Source organism: Sus scrofa, chromosome 1 (genome assembly GCF_000003025.6).
Source record: "Sus scrofa isolate TJ Tabasco breed Duroc chromosome 1, Sscrofa11.1, whole genome shotgun sequence".
In the NCBI taxonomy this organism is placed as follows: Eukaryota; Metazoa; Chordata; class Mammalia; order Artiodactyla; family Suidae; genus Sus; species Sus scrofa.
In genome coordinates, this window is record NC_010443.5 from 68,425,068 (window position 1) to 68,448,435 (window position 23,368).

General features: G+C 35.1%; 1 protein-coding gene across 7 annotated transcripts in view; it reads left to right on the forward strand.

Annotated features, from left to right (window-relative positions):
• GRIK2 (glutamate ionotropic receptor kainate type subunit 2) overlaps positions 1 to 23,368 on the forward strand; it is a 628,363-nt gene that overhangs the window by 372,982 nt on the left and 232,013 nt on the right. For all 7 annotated transcript variants that reach the window (XM_021073336.1, XM_021073356.1, XM_021073366.1 and 4 more), the window contains 2 exons: positions 14,778 to 14,921; positions 18,337 to 18,444. In XM_021073336.1, coding sequence (XP_020928995.1) covers positions 14,778 to 14,921; positions 18,337 to 18,444 — 252 coding nt within the window. The remainder of the gene's footprint in view (positions 1 to 14,777; positions 14,922 to 18,336; positions 18,445 to 23,368) is intronic.

The window sequence follows — 23,368 nt, forward strand, 5'->3', positions numbered from 1 at the left end:
TTAACTTATGTTTTTTTTAGGTACTGCTAGAGATAGCAATTTATGTTATAAAATATCATGATTTCAGAAAAAGCAGAATCTTTGGGATATGATATACATGGGTTCAGATCTCAGGTGTGCCCCTTAGTGGTCGATTTAAGCCTTAGCTCTTCAGAATCTCTTACATCATTAGACTGTTAAAGAAAATTAGGTTAAATAATATCTGCAAAGTGCCTACCACAGTGCCACACAGTAACATCTTTTAACCAAATAACTTTTTTCGTGAAGCATTTACTTTTTCTCTTATTAAAAATTAGCAAAGTAGGAGTTCCCGTCGTGGCGCAGTGGTTAACGAATCCGACTAGGAACCATGAGATTGAGGGTTCGGTCCCTGCCCTTGCTCAGTGGGTTAACGATCCGGCGTTGCCGCGAGCTGTGGTGTAGGTTGCAGACGTGGCTCGGATCCCGCGTTGCTGTGGCTCTGGTGTGGGCCGGTGGCTACAGCTCTGATTCGACCCCTGGCCTGGGAAACTCCATATGCCGCGGGAGCGGCCCAAGAAATAGCAAAAAAAAAAAAAAAAAAAAAAATTAGCAAAGTATTATTCATGGGATATAGTTAAAACTTACATAATATGCTAATCTTATAGCTGATATGCTTATTCTCTTTTTTTTCATATCTGTAGGAAACTTCATTCTTTAAAATTTTGGTCAAGGATATTCCTTGTGATTCAACTAATTTCAAGGAATAATGAAATAAAAGTAAACTTTTTACTTCTCCTTTGCATGGTAGATATGTGTAACACCTTTGTACTGGTTTTTCTGGGCAGGCGGGGGGGATAGGTGCAAATACCTAGGTATAGAAAAATGTGTTGAATTCTCTTCAGCATTTAACATAGAATGATACTTGTGTTTGCAGTAATTTTTTCTTCAGAATGTAAGTACATGTGGATATTCATTAGGTATGAGGTGAGAAAGAACAGAGAAGGCTCTGAAGGATGTACAGTTGTGGAAGAAATGGATGGAGGAACTCAGGATCAGGAATGCATAGGAGCTGAAGGAATATTATCTAATGCCATGAACTCTGTAAACAGGAGGCTTCTCAATAGTCAATAGCCTTGTGCTGAGGTTCATTGGATAAACTCAGATGCCATCAGTGAGTTTTGAGTCAATGCATGCTTTATAGGACTTCCTTCAGTGAGGCCCCCAGATCTAGCTCTTGAGCTAAGCTCAAGGATAAAGTTAAATAGAGTATCTTTTAATTTGAATTTTTTTCTTACAAATTTATCAAATTTATATTTCAGCTAACAAAGAAAACTATTGTAAGCAATGCTATCTTTAGAATATATAAGATATTCTATCTCTACAGACTCATCATTGTTCAAATTTCTTTGGGTTTCTTGTGATTTTCAAAAAGCCTTTTAAGACATTTCTACCATTCTCTTTCTGCTAATTTCTCTGTGGAAATGTTTCTTCTGGTTTTCCTCTGAGTCTCTGCCTGTATCACCCTCCAGTCTTACTGTGGCTGTGGCTTTCAGTTGTAAAATTCAGCAAGTGAAGATTATCAAGTTGTTTTCTCTTCTGAGTAAAGTGGCAGCACCCTCACCTCCTGCTCTTTGTCTACTTTGAATTAATTTCCTGAATGGCATAGGATTCAGCATGCTAAAAAAGTATTGTAATAAAGGTCTTTTATGTCCTGGATTGTGATTTATAATTTGTTTCATCAAGTATAAAACTCAAAAGTATAAATGTCAAGAGTTAACTGATACAGCTTAATCGGTCATTTCCAATTTTGATGTCAGTCTATTAACCTGCTGACTAAAAGGGCATCATGAGGGTTAGTTTGCATTTGGTTTCAGTGTCCTCTATGATTTCTCCCTTAATAATGTTCACAGCAGTGTATCATTAAAGTTTTTTTTTGCTTCAGTTCACATTCTGATTGTCCCTGAACCTGCATAATTCACCGTAGGAAGGGTAGTGTTGATTCAGACAAAATTTGGTCTGTGTATTTTGGCAGCAGAGTATATACATCTCATAGTTGTTCCATTTTGTGTTTTTATTTAAGTGTAACCAATTCACAATACTCTGGAGATACCTTAATAGTTACCTAAAAATTTCCTACTATATTAGATGTTTTTCTATAAATAAGAGTTAATATTTAGAAGATAATAATTACATGTTTGATGAATTCATTTAATGTGATTATATTTTTTTTGTATTTCCATGCATATAATTACATATGATGTGCTCTTACATATATCTTCCTATTTTTCTAATTGTATAAATGTATATCCCAACTCTATGTGTAGATAGCAGTAGTAATTTTGGAGTTCCTTTGTGGTTCAGCAGGTTAAGTATCCAGTGTTGTCACTGCAGTGGCCTTGGTTGCTGTGCTGGCATGAGTACAATCCATGGCCCAGAAACTTGCAAATGCCACAGTGTGGCCAAAAAAGAAGTAGTAATTTAATTTTGCCTTGAGGAGACCAAAGCCTAAAGCTGCATTACTCAAGTTTCTTTCAATTCTAGTTGTCCAAAATCCCCTTGAGATTAGTTAATAGCAAAAAGAAAGCATAATGGTTCTCTAACTTGTGAAATACGAGATGATCTGTCTTCAAATACAATTGGATGTGTTGAATCCAGAAAGTCATAAGCAATTTCATCTCCATCTCTCACCTCCTTTTTCATCTGTATTGACTTCATTCTCAGAGATGTAGAGGCGGCATCAAGGTTTATATCCACTGGTACAAAGCTTTGGGAGAAACAATATGCTTCTTTTCCAATGGATCATTTAAAGGGCTTGGGTTTAACTGATGAGCCCAATTTGTGTCACTTGGCCATGACTAAAGCAGTGGTTGTTATCACACCTATAACACCTGGATTAGGTAATAGATGTGAAGGAAATACGGTTCTGCTATAATAGGAAGAGATGCTGAGGAGGCAAAGCAATAGAGTCCCATAAAAAATGTTATATGATTTAATCAGAATCATCATCTTCTTCTGGGGAGGGGCACATATGCATCACGTGAAAGTTCCTGGTCCAGGAAACAAACCTGCACCCAAGCCGCAGTAGTGACAATGCCAGATCCTTAACTAGTAGGCCACTAGGGAACTCCCAGAATCCCATTGTTCTTGGTCTTCTGAGTTCCATGTTCTACTCTTTAGTCTCCTATTAAATTAATTATAAGATAAATGATATATAAAGACTCAACTTTAGGGAAATTCTTTAATATCTCTTTCATTAAACATCAAGCGTGTTCTAATTCTTTTGAAAGATATTAGGAATCTCAGAATATGAACAAAGTATAATCTTTAAAAAAGGTAGTGCGAATTCTGATATGACCTTTTCCTGTGGCCCTGATGTTTTCCCAACTTCTGTTTTCTTAGCTTTTTCCCACTTCTTTTGTTTTCTGAAATTGTGGGTGCTAATAGAAGAATCTTTTACAGTAGTGACTTTCTAACATGTTAATAGATAGGCACTACTCTAGACAAAATTAGATGCCTCAGCATTACCCAACATGTGACATTATATTAAGAATGTTGATTTACTTGTTTGTCCCACACACCTACTTGGATGCCCCAAAAGTCTAAACCATTTTTGATTTCCTGGTTTTATTGCCAACACTCATTATTGTGTTTGATGTCAATAACACAGTAATACTGATGTGTTGTTGAATGGGTGAACCAAATTGTAAATCACTTAGAGACACAGGAAAAAAGATAATTGGGAACGCAGATGCTCATCATATGGGAAAAAGGATGCTCAAGAGACCCAAGAATCGGCAAGCAAAGGCATTTCCTCATGGCAATAAAACAATAATTAGTTAAGTCAAAGTATTTTTAAAGTAGGAAATAATTAGGTTAATTAAAATAGTGAAGGACAGGGAATGTTCAAGTTAAGGACTAAGGTACACTAAAATATGAATATGTAAATAAATCCTTATTTTTTCCCTCAAAGACCACTTCCTGATCTAAATTGGTATTATCGGTGCTAACATACTTGAGATTCTCGGTTACTCCCCCGTATAGTTATGACATATTTAAAGAGCTTTGCAGTTCACACTTCTAAATTTATCCAACTTGATCCTTACGGCATGAGATATGTTACTATCCTACTTATTTTAAAGATGAGGAAAATGAAGCTAAGAAAGATGACTTCCAATAATGACAAAGTTACAAAACTAAAGCTCTAAGTTTCATTAGCTTTCTGTGAAACTTACTTTTTCACATTTCTGTGAGCAGTTACTGTCACAGTTTTGTATAGGGTAATAAGCACAATATAAAAAGCTGAACACACAAGAACATAAAAGTTGTAATGGATGCACAGTAATATGTTTTATTTTCAAATCTATTGTTTTACTTTTCCAGAAATATATTTATCAACTTTTTTTTTTTCGCTATTTCTTGGGCCGCTCCCGCGGCATATGGAGGTTCCCAGGCTAGGGGTTGAATCGGAGCTGTAGCTGTCGGCCTATGCCAGAGCCACAGCAACGCAGGATCCGAGCCACGTCTGCACCCTACACCACAGCTCACGGCAACGCCGGATCGTTAACCCACTGAGCAAGGGCAGGGATCGAACCCTCAATCTCAGGGTTCCTAGTCGGATTCGTTAACCACTGCGCCACGATGGGAACTCCTCAATTTTTAGGTTATCCTTCAAATCATGCTTAAAATAGGTCTTTACTATAATTTAACTTTTGGTTTGGGTAAATATCAAGTATCAGGCTCTCAATTTTTATAGGCATTTGGAATTAATATTTACACGAACCTAAATTCCTGGTGTATTTTTGATTTTCATATTCCTAGGTCTGAAATTAGAAAGAGTCAGTCTGTTAACAACATAGAAATCAATTTTAATTTGTCATATTGAAAAGAAGTAAATATAAACAATATTGATGAATATAAAATTTTAAATACGAGGAGCTAATTTGAGCTCCAAATATCAGGATAATTGGATGTATTAGACATCAGCGGGAAGTGCAGAGAATACTTCCCCTTGATATTGACTCTTCTCTAGATCAATAGCAGTTCCAAATGTAGTAAAAAGCAGACACAATTTAACGGGACCTAAATTATTAAGGCCAGTGCATTGTTACTAGAGAGTTCATTAACAATCCCATCAATATATTGTGGTTCATGGATGCTAGTAAGAACTTCATGGAACATTTTAAAAAAGAATGAGATATCCCAATGGATTGATCTTAGTGGAAAAATTTAATTAGGTAAGAATAATTACACTAGTTAAATGAAACTTTTAATTGAAAACCTGTTGGCATTTTCTAACCTGCTTCACAGCTGTTCCTTAATCATTTATATTTAAAAAGTGAAGACTTTCTCTTCATGGTGTTTAAGAAATATCTGAACATCTTGGAATTTGTATATAAATGTTTAAAGTAGTTTAGAAGGTGTGGCAGTAAAAAACAAATATGATTTTCTGCTTGGGAAGTGATGCATTTTAAAGATATACATAGGAAAGAAAGAAAACTATATAGAAAATACTCATGATGAATACAAAGAAATTTTTGAAAGAATGCAATACAGTCATCTCCTAAGCTTTCCCAATTGTAATGTTAAGTGTCCACGAACTGAATTCCATACCTTATAAAACTCTAAAAGCTTACAGAGAAATGGTGCTGTTTTGTAAAATGATGTTGAATTTTGTTAAAGAAAATGGCACCTAGCAAGGATTCTTGTAAGATCGAAAGCCCCAAATTGCATAATATAGCATAAAGAACCAATGAAAACTCTTATTGTCAAAAGTAATATTGACCACATTTTAGGCTAGTTGTTCAAGATAGGTTAATTTGCTGTCAGTATTTTTTTGGTAGCTTTTCGCTTAAGACAGAGAGTATTGGTTTGAGGAAACATAGATGTTTATTCAGTTTCATAAATTTATAGGAAAACCAAGTAAATAGATCCATTAACTATTAGTTGCATTAATCCTGGCCCAGGCCATTCCTTTTCTGAATCCCAGCAATACTATCATCCAATACCTTTTCATACTCTGCTTAATCTTCAAAGTATTGTTGAACTTGAATTTTTTTCATATCTCATCAGCTCAACTGTGAGACTGAACCCATTCCATTCTTTTCCCTTCTTCTCCTTTCTTTATCTTCCCTCCAAGCTCTTATCTCTTTTAAACTCCTCAGTATTGAATGCCATACAGGTAGCTACAAAAATCCATATTCCTTTTAAAGTTCTTTCATCAAGCAGTTTCTGGGGAATCCCCTTTTCTTCAAGTAATCTGCAATACAGAAATCACTCTAATTAGATAAAAACATAACATATAGGCATATTTATATTCTTACTATGTGAGAGGGACAAAAGATGATAAAACCTGGGATATTAGTAAAGGACTTTGGATAAGAGCGAAAAGGCTTTAGTTTTTCTCCACAGAGCATCAGGAAGCCAGGGTGGGTTTTGATATGGGTGGGAAGTTTAACAGTGAAGTTGAAACAACAAAGAAAATATAATGCAAGTATTGGTAGATTTTATTGGACCGAGCAGTAGTTAGGTAAAATATGAACTCAGACAATGGCTGAAAAAAAGTGACTTTTGATTTTCCTTATTTATAAATTTGTATGAAATGTTTGTACAAAAGTTTATTAAACAAGCTCACAAAGCATAAAGAATTATGGAGAGGAGAGAGCTAAATTAGGATTAGGATTATATTATAAATGTGAAATATAGAAATACATTTCCAAAATCAGAATGAAAGGTGACTTTTCTAGGAATGCAAATGTAAACCATAGGACTCCTTAAAATCCACCTGGTTCCAGCCCCTCCCTTTACAGATGAAGAAACTAAAGCCTGGAAAAAAATATAAGGCAGATTTGCCCAGGTTCACATTGCTGGTGTGTGATTATTTGCCAAATAGCGCCCTTCGTTTAGTAACAAGTACAAGATACTGTGATATTTTACCACTTATATATTTAAATTCTAAACTTTTAAGTAATGTGTGTGTATTCAGTAATTTTTTTTTTTTTTTGAGCACTGAATTGCGGCACTGTGTACACAGCTCATTTTATAGGGATCAAGTTATTGTTGTGTGATAGTTTCCTTCCTGCTCCCTCTCCTTCCAGAACTTGATCTGCTTTCTTGAACAGCATGAAGCCTGTTCCCTCATTTAGGCTAACAGTGGGTGCAGAAGGGTGAAAACATTATACTTTCTAAACTGGTTCCTCGTTTTGGATAGTATCCATCTTGATGATTTTACCGCTCTTCTGGTGCTCGTCATCATCATCATCTAACACCTGCCTATGCACCATGAGCCAGGGATTGTGCAAACTGCTTTAATGTGTTATCTCATGCAGTCTGTGTAGTCCACGCAGCTGCTGGTAAAGAACTCCGTTTCAGAGCAGCACAAAGAGCCAGCGACACAGTAAGCATAATGGCAGCTGCAGTGTAACTGGGAGAATTGTCTCTGACAATTGGCTACCGACTGGAAGTGAGGGCATCCTTCTTCAGTCCCTCGGTTTAGTTAGCAGCCACTGTGCACCTGCTCTGTGCCGGGCAGAGTGCTGGCTGCAGTGTGCCAGCTGAGCAGACACCAGCCTGCCTTCCATGTGTGACCCTCACCCTTGCGCAGAGGGGTGGTTGATTCTCGGTCCCATTTGGGCTTGTGCTGATTTCACAAGGGAGCTCTAGAGGTCAGAATAATTCACCCCTTTCCCCAACAACCTTGATATTCTTGTCCTCTAATCAAAGAATCAATATTTGTAATTGTTTTTCTCTTGAAACTATCTGGTTTTTCAAAGTGGCTTTTCCAATGGGGAATAGATATGACAGACCATCATTTTTCACTTCCAGTTATAAAATGAGGAAACAAGGCAAAAGGGATTTAAATATTATTTTATTATTTGTTTTAGATAAAAGATCAAGTCAATGAAAGGACCAGGATTCATAAACTTAAACACCATTTATTAGACCATGATGCTTTTTGTGCTGTGCACTCTACTTCAGATGGGAATTCAGAAATGAGCAAAATCTGAGATATAGGAGTTCCAGAATAGATCTGCCACCTGCCAGCTAGCATTCAGATCTCAAAGGGGACCCGCCTGTACTTATTTAATGGAAAGATAAATGTGTTCACGGAACTGTTACTATAAATTCATTTAGAAACGGGACAGAGGCTGCACTCACTTTCCTCCCAGGACTGAGCTGCTGGCAGATTTGGTTCACTGTACCTCTGGGAGGTAATACATTCTAGCTAGATAGTAAAGTGTGGTGGTTATTCAGAGCTTCCTAATACCTATTCCTTTTACACTTTAAATGATCTTTTGGATTGAATTCGTCAATTTATTGAAAAAACGCTTTTCTATACTTACTATGGACAAGATAGTATATGGGATTTTGTGCAGGATAATGCAAAAATGGGAATGACTATTATCCAAAAGATACTTGTGTCTAAAAAGGAAGATTTAAAAAGTAAGGAAGCATAAACAGTTTTCTTAGAAGTAGAATGAATATTCAAGGAGGAAAGAAGATACAGATCAATGATACTTAGTTTGTGAGGATTCTAGATACATCTTGAATAAAATGAAATCTATGAACCATCTTCCTAAAAGATACACAGTTTTTTTTTCAATAGCTGTATTGGAGTAAAATTGATGTATTATAAACTTCCTATATTTAAATTGTGCAATTTGATAGGTTTTGACCTAAATAGACATCCATATAACCATCACTATAACAAGATATTATCGGATAACACAACACTCTTAGGTTATATTTAAATGTAAATTATTAAATACAATATTGACTGTGTTTGGAGCTCATGTCAGGAGCCAAAATAGGCAAAAAGTGCTTAAACAGATTGGCATTGCCGTAAATGTAACTCTGGTGGTATAATAGAGTAAATAAATTGGAAAAGGCTGTGGTCAGAGTTCTCCCACTTGAAACTCATGGGATACCCCAAAACCATGTTACCTGGAGGATGGAACATTCCAAAAGACTGTCTCTCCTTTGGAAAGAAAGGTAAATACCTTTGATAGCCTTTTTTGCTAAGAGAAGTCTTTAGTGTATCAGAGAGATTTTGTATGTTCATGTCCCCTTCTATGATCATTATAGTTCAAAATCATTCATTTCTGTTTCATCCTTCATGCAAATAAAAGCTATGTTTTAATTTTTTATAACTTCTAGAACATCTATCCCAGAACTTTTCAAAGATGTTTAATGATGCTGATTACAGTGATCAGAAACTGAAATAGCATATGCACTCAGTATGAACATGCTTGGTTATTACTGCTCAGTACCAGAGTCTTCTGTAAATTAAATCTAAATACATGGAGATATTTTAACTATTCACAGCCTCCATTATTATTCTTGTTTTTTGTATACTTGAATATGTTTCAATTATACATCCCAAACCAAAATTATTTAACAATGGTAGTGGTTTTTTTTTTTTTATTATCTGAAACTTTGGGGAGCATCTAACTTCCCTAATTCTTTGGTTATTTAAAAATATGGAGTAGACTTTTTCAGAGCATAAAAGAAATGTAAGCATACTTATACTTCACTGTTCTTTCACTACTTTACAGTCTCATCAGACATGAGGTTACTTAAGAGAAGTGAAACAGCACTGGGTGACTAAACCAATTTCTGTGGCAATAGCTCAACCATAGAATTTAGCATTTGTCACTCCTCCACCTGCATCCTCATTATACACGCCATACCTAAAAGTAATTAGACTAGGTATAAAATAAACCCAGCAATAAGTTAGGGAGATGGTTATGCCTTTTTAAAATGTATGAGAAAGCACTTCTTGTGATCTTTTCAATCTACCCATTTAAAAAGATCACTGTAGTTTTCCTGACATGTGTAGGACTATACTGCACATTTTTAAAGGTTTGCAAAACCAGTTTTGGGCTGAAAGGCATTCTTTGTAGGTTAACTAACTTATTTTGGAAAGAGGAATAAAGTACCACCTCCAATCTAGTCTGAAATAAACTCTCCAGGGGACCCCTGTTGTTATTGATAGATGCTTAGCCTAGCAGGGAAGGAAGTCCACACTTGGCTCTGTCTGTACCTACCTAGACTGTGATTCCTTCTGGGCTATATTCCCAGGGTGAACAGATATTGCATTTTTCCAATAAGTGTGATCTGTTTATATAAAAGTGAGTAATTATACTTGAAAGAGAGAAAATAGGACAGATTGTTTCATCTTCCTTGCTGATTTTTTTTTTTCTTTTCCTGCCTTTCCTTCCTTGTCTTTGTAGTTTAGAATCTGAATGATTACAACTTTATCTAATCATCTCCTATGGATTTTAATTACTGGATTGTGTACATATTACATTTTAATTTAGTTGGTTAAATTACAGTTATGTTTAACTCTGAAGTTTTTTTTTTTTTTTTTTTTTGGAAGTAGCTGTGATATATAAAGAAAAAAAAATCTGACCAAATGAATTTTTACTTGAATCTCAGCTCAAGGAACGTAGTCTCTATGGGGCATAATTGTCTGGTGTTTAGCAGAGCCTCCAAAAATATGAGACCTCAAGCCATCAGTTTCCCCTCCATTGCCTGTTACGGTGTCAGGAGGACTATGGTTTAGGGGAGGTAGTTTGTTATGGGAGTTAGGATGATGGTTCTAAGAATTAGACCCTGTCTGAATCTTGTTTTAAAGTCTTATTTCGCCAGTCTTGTTATGATAGTTTGAACAATAGTTTTAAGAGTTAAGCTTTGCATGCCGAATAGCATTGAGAACTTTGTCTAGATACTCATGTTGCAACAGAAGAAAGGGTGGGGGAAAAAAATGTAATTGTAATGTATACATGTAAGGATAACCTGACCCCCTTGCTGTACAGTGGGAAAATAAAAAAAATTATTAAAAAAAAAAGAAAAAAAAAGAGTTAAGCTTTGCCTCTGCATCTTGTTTTCTGAGTCTTGTTCCTCAAGATGATGAGGCCTTGAGAGGATTACTTCAACCTTGCTAAGCTTCAGTTTTCTCCTCTTTAACATGATAAGAGTAGTATCACCTAAAATATTGGGGCTTTGTGAAATGCAGATAAAGGAATGGAGTTCCACTCATGGCTCAGAGGAAATGAATCTGACTAGTATCTGTGAGGACGCAGGTTCAATCCCTGGCCTCCCTCAGTAGGTTAAGGATCCGGCATTGCAATGAGCTGTGGTGTAGCTTGAAGACTTGGCTGTGATCTGGCATTGCTGTGGCATAGGCTGGTGACCACAGCTCTGATTTGACCCCTGGATGGGGAACCTCCATGTGCCGCGGGTGTGGCTCTAAAAAGACAAAAAAAAAAAAAAAAAAGAAAGAAATTGGCACAGTTATGTGGTTTAGAGTAAGCATGCCATGTAACTTGGTATTAATAATAATATAAAAATGATGACAAAGTAATTAACCTATGTGTCTCCTCTACTTTTCTCTTTTTCTGTTCTACTCTTTCTTTCCTTGTATTTTCCATCGAGAGATGAGTCAAGGCAAAGGACTACAGAGTCAATATGAGAGGGTGAAAGACAGCCAGAGCAGCTCAAACTCTACAATTTAGAGTTGGGAGTAGAGATCTTGAAAGAGTTTAAGCCTGATCTTGAAAGATACTCTAGGACCTTTGCTTTTTGAAAAGCTAATGAACAGCAATTATATGGAATAAATCCACTTCTTTCATGATATTGTTTCTGGTTAATTTATACTAAGTTTCTAACTAACCTGTCATTGACTCAATCCCATACATTAATGTGTTTCTTTTTTGTGAATTTATATTTATATATTACCCACAATCTGTATTTTTCTTTACTTTGCAGTACATTTTCATTATGTAAATATTAACTGCTTATCAAAAATTACATAGGTTACATAGATTAATATATTCAAGTACTTATTGATATTTCTTATATTTTATAACTTCAAAATAATTTAAACCATTTTGCTTTATTCAATGTAGAGCACTGAGCAAAAAACTAGAGAGAAGAATATAAATTTTGGACAGGTTAGATTCAAATCCAGCTCCACCTCTATATGCTATGATTTTAGACCAGTTACTTAACTGTTCTTTTCTTCAATTTCCCATGTATACAGACCCATTGAATTTCCAACTGCTTGATGGTAATGAGGATTAAAGGAAATAATTTAAGGAGAATGCCCATACATATTAAATACTGAACTAGTTAAATAACTACTAGTTAACTTGTAATATTACTAAATTAAGGAAATTTTTCAAGCATATACATTCTTGAGAAAATAATATTTTTAGTAGAGTTTTCTTAAAACTTTTCAAAGGTGAAAGGGTTTACATATGTACAGTTTTACAAAGAAGACAGTAAAGCTGAGTCTGACAGGATATCAAGTCTAAATAGTAAACAACTTCACATCATCACATAAATCACCTAGTCTAAAAGTAGGACAAAAAGCACCCTATGCAGATGAAAATAACATGGAGAGTAGTTTCAGAAATTCTATTTATTGTTTTACAATAAATCAACATATTTTAAACTGTAAATTCAATAGGAAATTTGATCAGCAATTTTTTTTAACTATTTACATTTTTTCTCTTAGTATTTATCTTGTAATAAATACCTATTTAATAAATATTTTCTTCCTTTTATAATTACATTTAACATTACAGATCTCAAATCATTTTATTATCAACTACTACATTCTCTGATCTTGAAGCTGAAACTATGCACCAAAAATGATTTTCAAATACTTACTTAGGCAAAATTCTTTCCTAGCATAGTCATTTTAGATAAGGTTACTATTCTGAGATGTTCATGTAGGTCACATAAGATCATATAAGTCAGTAAGTCATGGCAGGATAGTAGGAATATCATATATCATGATATTCATGTATTTTTTTTTGTTATTTTGTGGTAATAGATCAAAACTTCCATCTTGTGATAACTGCAAATGGTATTTAGTAAATTTTCAGCTTAAAAAACTGTGAAAAATAAAGAGGTAAAAGATACAAAAATTCAACTTTTGCAAAATGGGAACAGTATCATTTCTTTTTACTAAACTATTATTATGAGAATTAAAATAAGTTAAATAGTACATATTAATTAGTCATAAAGATGTATATGATGGTTTATGCTAGAAATATAATTCTATTTAATCTATTTTTACTTGGCATTATATCACATGCAGTTTCTCATCTGGTTATTTTTCAAAACATGATTTTTAATGATTATATGAGATATTGTGATTTTATTATGTTTTCTTATTTTGAACATTCAGTAGATTTTCACTCTCTTATTTTTAAAGTAAGTCATGTATGTAGCTTTTGTTCTTTGATTTTCTCAGGGTACATTCCAGAAAGAGGAATTACTGGGTTAAAAAGAAAGGGATATTTTTAAAACTCCCTTGTGGTGCAACTTGCAAAATTGCGCTTTATCTTCCCTTTAGGAGTATCTGAAAGTGTTCATCTCTCTATACATTTGTTGACAGTGATCGTTTTTAAAAATTCATTTTATCTTAATCAAATGTGTCTTTCATATCTTGGTAATTTTTTTTATGACTACCTGAGTGGTATATGGAATATGTCCTCTGAATTTTAACTCAGGCCATAGACAAATATCAGTCTGATCCTCAGGCTCATGATCTATGCCTGTATCCACTCCACTACTCTAGTATTCATTCTGCAGCCATCGGAGTATGTGAAAGTAGTCAGCTGGCATTTACCAAATGAAGGTTATGAATCTGAACTCTATTCCCCAAAGATTTATGAACTATAAAATGGTATTATTATTATGTTCTGTCATTGCATTGTGCTCTTTAGCTGCCTTCCATTTTATGTGGTTAAGTTCCTTTGGATCCATTTGCATGAAAGCTACTGTGTGTACTCATTTTGTATTGTATTGTGGCAAACACTATAATCTACAGGGTTCCTATTCATTTTGGAATTCATTTCACAGCTCACTAATTGTGTGAATGAGAAGAGGAAATATATGCTTTTATTCCAAAGCATGCCAAGCAGATGGCCCAAAGTTCATTGCCACCAGCATTATCAGTGTGGCTGTCTTCTGTAGGTAGTGAGCCTGGCATCGATCAAGCACAATGTGAGGGTCCATTTAACACAGCACTTGACAGTCGCTGAGCCTCTGGTTTGTTATGACTTACAAACATTTTATTTTTTATCATCCACCTCTAAAATGGTCAGTCGTTTGAACAGGTGCAAACACACTAGAATTCATATTCATCTTCCTTGAGAAGCCAAAATGAACTTTTATTCATATGGAAATTTTAGAAGAAGAAAACAGTACAGAGGATTAAGCTTCGTTTCTTGAAAAGGGATTAACACAAGTATTGAGATTCAAAACTATAGCATCACTTCTGAGATTGAACCTTTTGAAAAGCTGAATTGAAGAAAAAATCAGGGTTTACATCTAAGCTTTTTAGTCACAGCTTTTCTTTTCTTTCTATACCAGGAAATTACTTATTTACTTTTATATACAGTATGTAATTTATGTAACCATTCAAAATATTCACAATGGCATTCTGTGTGCGCATGTGCAATGTGACAGAGTAAGATAGAGACAGAAAATATGACAAAAAACGAAAGAATAAACATCTTCCCCTCTTCTTACTTCATCAGAGATATGAGGATGATAAGAAATTGGGTTATCACTTTACGAAAGAGCGAGCAAGTCAGATGTTTGAGCTCATGGAGCCCATATAGTGATTTGATCACAATATCTTAATAGAACTACAGCCATGAGGAGACAGTGTTTTCTCCCTTACCTAAAGAAAAACTGGGTGTTTCTTTCTCTCACCCTGTCTTTCTTTCCACTTCCAAACCACCAATCATGGGCTTCCTGTGTTGTACTGACGCCCCATTTCCTTTTTTCTCTGCTTGCAGACGGATGCTGCTCTCATGTATGACGCCGTGCACGTGGTGTCTGTGGGCGTCCAGCAGTTTCCCCAGATGACAGTCAGCTCCTTACAGTGCAATCGGCACAAACCCTGGCGCTTCGGGACCCGCTTCATGAGCCTAATTAAAGAGGTGAGTCAGGAGAAGCACATCTGTCCTGTCTCACTTGTCCTCCGGCTGAATGAAGTGAGATGACTACAGTTTTCCTAAATGGTGACATTTCACTTTTCTTCTTTAAATTTAACTTCCTCTCTTCCCTCATACAAGCAAAATTAGCATTTTTTACTAAGTAATATGGAAGAAGGGGGAAAATTACATGATAAATAAAATGGATTTTCTACAAAATGTCTATTACCGTGTAAACATGAAAATTGTGCCCTAAGACATATGACAGTGTTAATTTTCACTTTTCTGAATCTTTATGTGTGTTAATTTTCATCTGTGTGGTACTTTTAATCTGTGTGGTAACAGATGTTGAAAGAGTGTATATATTATAGGCCCCAAATTATGCAATGAATTTTTTACAAGAATGCTATTTGCACTATACTAAATTATACCCAATTTGTAAGTTTTCAGGAATTGTTTTTCAGGGCTATGGTCCCTATATATAACATCTAGTTATTTTAATTGTATTAGAGTTAACATTAAACAGATATATGGATTCAAAAGTGCAAAGTTTACTTCATGTTGCATAACACAACCATTTTAATGGCCATATATCATTTCTAATTATATCTGTTACAGTTTTAATCCACACATGACCATAGTGTGGAAGAAGAAAAAAAGGAAAGACTTTTAAAGACCCCCCACACACTCACTTCACACACACCTATTCTTCCTGTACATCCTATTGTTTCTCTCGTGAAGGACATTCCTTTGTCAGCTGGGGATACTTTGACTGCAACGGGTGTTTTTATATGAAAGTTCAGTATTTGTTATGAAAAGTCAGAGGTATTTTTTACCATATAAGGTTTTTCATTAATGGCTTATAAGAACTCATCTGCTCATGACATAATAAAGTAGATATCATGAAAATAAAAGTGCAAATAGAATCATAATTAAGATTAATCACCAGGTCCTTGGCAAAGAATATCTGTGAATTTTCCTTGTCTAATTGTTATTGGACTCTCAGATAGGTGACATGTTACTCCTGGAACGGGATGCTATTTCTTTTATTACTCCACATTCGACATCTCAGATGCTCAAAACTAAGCATCTGAGAGCTGCAAACATAGCGCTTAGGTTTGGCTAGTTGAAGAAGAGCTTTTTTCTGAATGCAGCACTTGACATTTGAGACATGTGTCAGACAGCGCTATCAAAAGCTGTTGTATGAAACGTGCTGTTGTATTTATTGTAGGATGTTACTGAGGACCTTGTCCACTAAATCACATAGGGTCTCCCTTATGAGGACCAAAAAGAGACATTTCTGTCAGGTCTCCATACCAGTTTATAAAAGCTCTGTTTCTCCTGGGCAATTGATATGTCTTAAATGATGGATCCTGTAGCTTGTGTTTTCATTATATTTTCTTCTTTGCTTTGGTTGCTGGAAGGTTCAGAATCGAATTTGTGATTGGGTTTATTAGTTGTACACTTTCACCTGATGTACATTTTTTTGTGCTGTCTTCAACCCAGATTTGTTTTACTCTTCTATACTTTTACCTCTGTACTCCTTGACCCCATGCTTATTTTTATACTAATATGAATTTTTTGTTAACTGCCTGCAGTTTTCTTTGGAAGAAGTTGAGTTAAAAAAAAAAAAGTTTTTTCTTCCTTATTGGAGACCTGTTAATACTCAGTGATGACATGTTGAATTATGCATAGAAATATGTATTATAGTTTTCCCTATTTTATTTGAAATTTATTAGCCTAAAACTATAAAATAGTTTAAGAATTTCTACACATAAGTATCTAAAAATACATGAAGTCTAAGAAATGTAGTACTAATGAAATCTATTTGTAACCCTTATTGAAATGTTACCCTTAATCTACTGGGTTTTACTTCTTTTGAGTCTCAGCAAATATTCTTTCAAATGTAGTTGTAAGTATATGTTACATTATTTAAAACTTTTATATGTAACTATTTTGCCAAGCTATTTGCAAATGAAAAATAATGTAAAACATATAATTGGGCTATATACCCAGCAGAATGGGAAATCTTTTTATATCTTAAAAAAACCCAGATATTTGTTCACTTTTGATGGATGAACCTGATGTGTACCTAGATTATTATATTCCCACCTACTTCTACCTGGAGAACTTATTCTACCTGATGTGAACTGATTTTGATACATTTCTCTCAGTGTAACATAAAGTAAAATAAAGTAATTATTTTAAGTGGAAAGTGTCTAAATGAAGTAGTATAACAAAGCTTTTCCTAGATTCAGTTTTTTTCATTGTAATAAAATGTTTGTTTTCCTATTAGTTTGATGTTAGGAGTGGTATTTTTTAGTAGTTCTACTTATAATTTCCAGTGAGATATTCACTATCTCAAATACTATTAGTGACCAAAATTTTCTCACTTTGCTGAAAGAGATTTGCTATCTAAAACATAATCCTCAGGAGTTCCTGTTGTGGCTCAGCAATAACAAGCCTGACTAGTATCCATGAGGACGTGTATCTGATCCCTGGGCTCGCTCAGTGGGTTAAGGACCCCATGTTGCTGTGAGTTGTGGTGTAGGTTGCAGATACAGCTCTGATCTGGTATTGCTGTGGCTGTGGTGTAGGCCAGAAACTGTAGCTCCAATTAGACCCCTAGCCTGGGAATTTCCATATGCTATACCTGTGGCCCTAAAATATATATATATATTTTAATTAAATATATGTATTAAATATATATACATATTATTAAAATTATATATATATATGTATACACACACACACACACACACACACACACACACACACACACACATTTTTGTCTTTTGTCTTTTTAGGGCCGCACCTGAAGCATATGGAGGTTGCCAGGCTAGGGGTCTAATCAGAGTTGTTGCTGCTGGCTTACACCAGAGCCACAGCAATGCCAGATCCGAGCCACATCTGCGACCTACACCACAGCTCATGGCAACGCCGGATCCTTAACCCACTAAGTGAGGCCAGGGATCGAACCCGCAACCTCATGGTTCCTAGTCAATTTTGTTTCCGCTGCACCAAGATGAGAACTCTGAAAAATATATATTTTTTAAATAAAATATATAGTCCTCAAATTAATGAAAAAATATATATAGTCCTCAAATTAATTAAAAATATATATATAGTCCTCAAATTTCTCCTAAAGGAAGGTTATGCCTGGAAATGCATTATTAAACATGAAAAATTTTACAATAAATTTTTACTGAAACTAAGATCCTGTATTTAGAAAACATATCCTCCAAAGTTCAAAAGAGGTAAAAAAATGTTGACTATTAAAAATGTGTAGCGAGATAAATTTATGAGAAGTAACAAAAATAATGTTTCCTACTTTTTTGTGGAAAAATATTTTGTCATTTTATCCTTTATTTATTTACTAATCTATAGTTTTTGTTTGTTTGTTTGTTTGTTTTCCCCATAGGCACATTGGGAAGGCCTTACAGGCAGAATAACTTTCAACAAAACCAATGGCTTACGAACAGATTTTGATTTGGATGTGATTAGCCTCAAGGAAGAAGGTCTGGAAAAGGTACTTGATGCATTCAGTTTATTTACTTTAATTATTAAATAAAACATATCCTAATGAAGAAATAAAGAAATATTTTCTGTTGTAGTCGCATTTCATTGACGTTTAACCTTATTGAGGAACTCTAAAAAATACATCTTCAATTCATTATGTTGAATATAAGAATTGACAGGACTCAAGGATAAAGGATGTCTTAAGACAAATGTTTTTATTTTCTCATCAGATTTTTCTGGTAATTTGCATATAATGTGAATAATCTCAGTAGAATATATTAATGTAATATTAATTAGCTGTAAGAGTTGATATAAAAATTAAAAAATATTTGGTGTAATATGAATCTGTCTGTGTAGCCTATAATCACTTGTGCCTGCATAGACTTTCCTGGTTGGAGCAGGCCATACAAAAACATTAAATACTGAAACATGTTTCCACTGCTGGGTAATATACAAGAGATATGTCTGAGTGAAGGTATGTATGTATAAGTAAACTAGGTATGAACACAAATATATTCATTACACTGGATCTCTTTCTTGATTCTGTTTATAGGTGTTGAGGTAAAGTACAGGAAACACTTATAGAATTTGGGTTTATATGCTTACATTAAGAAAATTTTTGTGTAAGTTTGCTTATATTTGTAATATACACATTTAGCTATTTTTCTGAGAGATTCATTGAAAGTTACAGATTAAAAACATTTTGATAAGAACTTGAGAAAAAGTTCTGTTTGAGATAATCCTGCTTTAAAGATGGCAAGTTATCTTATCTTCATCTAACAATTGAACATGGGACATCATTCATAGAGGGAAACTGAAGAAGGGAATTGAATCAAAAAAGGGGTCTTTTAGCCTGAGAGAAAACGGTATATATGAATGTTGATTCAAATCATGAAGGAGAAAGGAAATATATTTTTGATGTCACAAAGACAAGAAGTATGTTATGACCATCTGATGACCAAAGTTAATTGGGATATTATCTCTGCTCATTGAAAGTCTCAGGTTGTACCCTGTTTTCAAGACCATGCAAAATCAAAATCTTCTATAATAAACTGGAACTAATATATCCATGAGGCTGTCCCTTCCTAATTACCTTGCTTCCAAGATGAGAACATTAGTCTGTACCCAAGACTGGAACTGATAAGGTGGAGTTTAGTTAGCTCATATGGGCTTGTCTCAGTGTTTACTGGGGATGTTATTTCTTGGAAGTACCCAAGTCACTAAGATGAGCTTCAACCATTGCTTGTATGTATTTCAATATATCAACACAAAAATGGTGCTGCTATATATTGCCACAGACACAGTCCTATCTTGGACTCAAAGAAAATATTAGAGAAGCTTCCTCTAGACTCTAAAGTGAATTATAGAAAGAATCTGGATATAATGGTTACCAAGTATATATGATGATCTACCATATTGATAAGCAGGGTATAACAATGTGAGTTATACATGTTGCCCTGAACAGTTCATCAATATTTTGTGTTCTCTGAAATTTGAAAATTTGTATTGATAAATTAATTACACATAGTCCTTATCCTTAAGGGGCTCGAGGGGCTTTTTATAGACAGTGCTCAGATAACACACATTTATAAGTTAATAAAATGGAAAACCTGTTTCAAGCTTTAAAAGAATAATGAAAGAATATTTCAGGTGAGGTATAATTAAATAGAATCATAGTGTATGTAGTACCTTGAATTGCCTTAGAATAATGGAGAATTATTGATTGGTAGAGACTAAGAGGTAACAATATAGGGACAGATATAGCATAATGTTTCAGTTGATCATATATACACTCACACATACTCACATACTGAAGTGGGAAATGAAGCATTTTAATGCTAGTGTGAATCATACAGTGAACACCTTGTCAAGAAATTTGCCGTGTATTGGTATACAATGTGAGTTCAAAGGCAGAATAACCTGGAGGCTTATGGGTTGCTTGGAAGATATAGTTTGGAAAAATTCTGGTATGGAGCCATGAATTTAAAACTTTTCTGAGACTAGAAGTGAGAGATGAATAAACAGTGGCAGAACTGTTCATTAACTGAAGCTTCCCCACTATTAGCTCAAAGAAGAGCAGAACACTGAGAGTGGATTTTTAAGGAGTAATGGTGCAGCCAAGTGGCAAAAGTGGAAGGAGCCACTTTTATAAGGTAGAAATTATAAGGTAGAAATCAAAGATTGGAGAAAAAAAATTTAGTGGGGGAAATTAACCTTAGAAAGAAATTGGCACTAATCTCCTGATAAGACAGATTAAGTATTGAGAGTGGGTGAAGGTAATTTGGAGAGAAAGGGAACTAAGAGTTCACATCAAATGTTTTCATTTGAGAATTAAATATCTTTGAGAATTAAGTTCCCAGGTGGCTTCAGTGGGTTAAGGATCCGGTGTTGTCACTGCTGTGGTTCAGGTCATTGCCGTGGCTTGGATTTTATCCCTGGCCCGGTAACTTCTGTGACCAAAAAAAGAAAAGAAGTACATGAAGTCATCAGCTAAAAGAGGGAGGTGGGATTTAGTTTGGTCAGGTCTTAAGAATAGTGGAGATGCTTTGAAAATGCCATTGCAGTAGACTTCACTTCGAAGCAGTAGGAATGAAATGCTGCCAAGTAGCAAAAGGTACCCATTTTCAAATTTAATTGAATGGTTAATGGATTAAGGACTAGATTCAGAAAGAACTGGGTTCAAATCTTTGTTCTGCTACTTACCATTTACAGATAAGTTTCTTAATCCCCCTAAAATAGCATCTTCAACAGCATCATGAGGTCAAAGCAATATTTGCTTCATGAAGTCTTATAAATTTTATTGATTTTACTCTTATCTTTTCCTAAAAATATAGTTACCAAACTGTAGATGAAAAGACAGAGTTCCCTATCTTTGATGAAGTTCACACTTTGGAAAGTTCCATAGATGGTGATTTCAGAGGCTTAAATAAAAATTCATATCTATCAGGACAAGTATTTAAACTCAATCCTCCCACCTAACGTCTCTGTACCAAATTCCCCATCTCAAAAAAAGTAAAGTGCAAAGGGCTTCTCTCTTGCACAGGCTGAAGTGAAAATATCATGGTCTCAAAAAGAACCTGGAAATACCACATTAATAAGGGTCAAGGTGTGGAATCCTCAGTTCTTTCTCATGCTACTGCCTTTTCCTAGTTTTTGTCTTGGTCATTTTTGATCAGCACCCTTTGTTTATTCATTTAATTCTCTAACAAATATGCAGTGAACATTTATTTTGTGCCCATATGAAGATTATGCTCTAGTGAAGAAAACCTGCCAATAATAAATAGATTCATGAACTTTTCCTATAGGATTGGGCAGTCATAAGTGCTAAAAAAAAGACCTCTTGTTTGTATGCCATTAAATTGATATATTTTGAGTCATTTTCTGAAGTTTGAATCTTAGGATTGAAACCGTTAAAGAGGAGTAAAATCCATACTTGTGATATTTATAACTGTGGAGCAGATAAACATGGAAAGAACAAGTATGTTTCTGACCAATAGAGAAAATAGGACATATTTGGGGAACTGAGCTTGGGGTTAAAATGCTACTATGGACACAGCTTTCCACTTAGATAGTGTTCATAGATCAGAATGAATTTTTTCTCCTTTATCTCAACAGGGAACTTTGCTTGGAACCCAGCCCAATTAGCCATGGTTTAAGAAGGGTCACCAATACCAAATACACAACCAGCCACATCTGTCCAAACAAGCTCTCAGGCCAGCACAGTGCCTTCTCTGGAGCAGAGGAGGATGGTTAAGGCAAGAAAACAATAGGTGACTTTGTCAACCTCAGGCAATAGTAGGACAGTTTATTTCTTTAAGAGCCGGGTGTTGAGATGCCTAGCAATAGGAAAAGGAAAATCAGAGTAAGTAATTTTCCCAGCTTGAATCCTTCTGGTCAGTTCAAAAACCATATATATTGTATATTCCACTTTCAAAATGTGTTTAGAGTCCATCCATTTCTCTCCGCATCCATTACTACAGTCCTAGCCAGGGAACCTTCCCCTAGACATGTACATGGGAGCCCCAACAAGCCTCTCAAGCTACACAATCCATACCATGTCTATATTTAAACTCATCTCTTAATTTCCTTTGTATTTTGATTAAGATCCAATCACGGTATTCTCTACCTCTTCCTCTCAGATATTTTCTGTGTTCCAGCTACATGGGCTGTTTTTCATTTCCTCCCAGGGTCAAAGCTTTCTCTTACTTTGGCTGTAGAGTTTTCCCCATCTGAAATACTCATCCTTATCTCCTTTGCCTGGCTAACTTCTTCTTCTTTTGTCTTTTTAGGGCAAATCTGTGTCTTATGGAGGTGCCGAGGCTAGGGGTCAAATCAGAGCTGTAACTGCTGTCCTACGCCACAGCTACAGCAATATCAGATGTGAGCCACGTCTACGACCTACACCATAGCTCACAGCAATGCCAGATCCTTTACCTACTGAGAGAGGCCCCGGATCAAACCCGTATCTTCATAGACACTAGTGGGGTTTGTTACCCCTGAGCCACAATGGGAACTCCATGCCTGGCTGATGTTTTACACATCTTGGGGGTCACAGCTTAAATTTACTTCCTTAGGCAGGTGTTCCCTAAGTCTAATCAAATTTTTAAGTTTCCCATAGAATCCTGTACTTTTTCTTCCTACAACTTCCTGTAATTGTGTATTTACACACTTTTTTTTTTTTTTTTTTTTTTTTTTTGGTGGCGGGGGGCTCAACCTATGACATGTGGAAGTTCCAGGGCCAGGGATCAAACCTGCACCACAGAAGCAACCCAAGCCACTGCAATCACAGTGCTGGATCCGAACTCACTACTCCACAAGGGAACTTCCATCCTTTTTTTTTTTTTTTTTTTTTTTTTTTTTTTTTTTTCAAATAAAGGCTGTGTCCCTAGCCAGAATGCACATCCTAGTAGGTGGGGAAAAATTTTTCTTCCTTC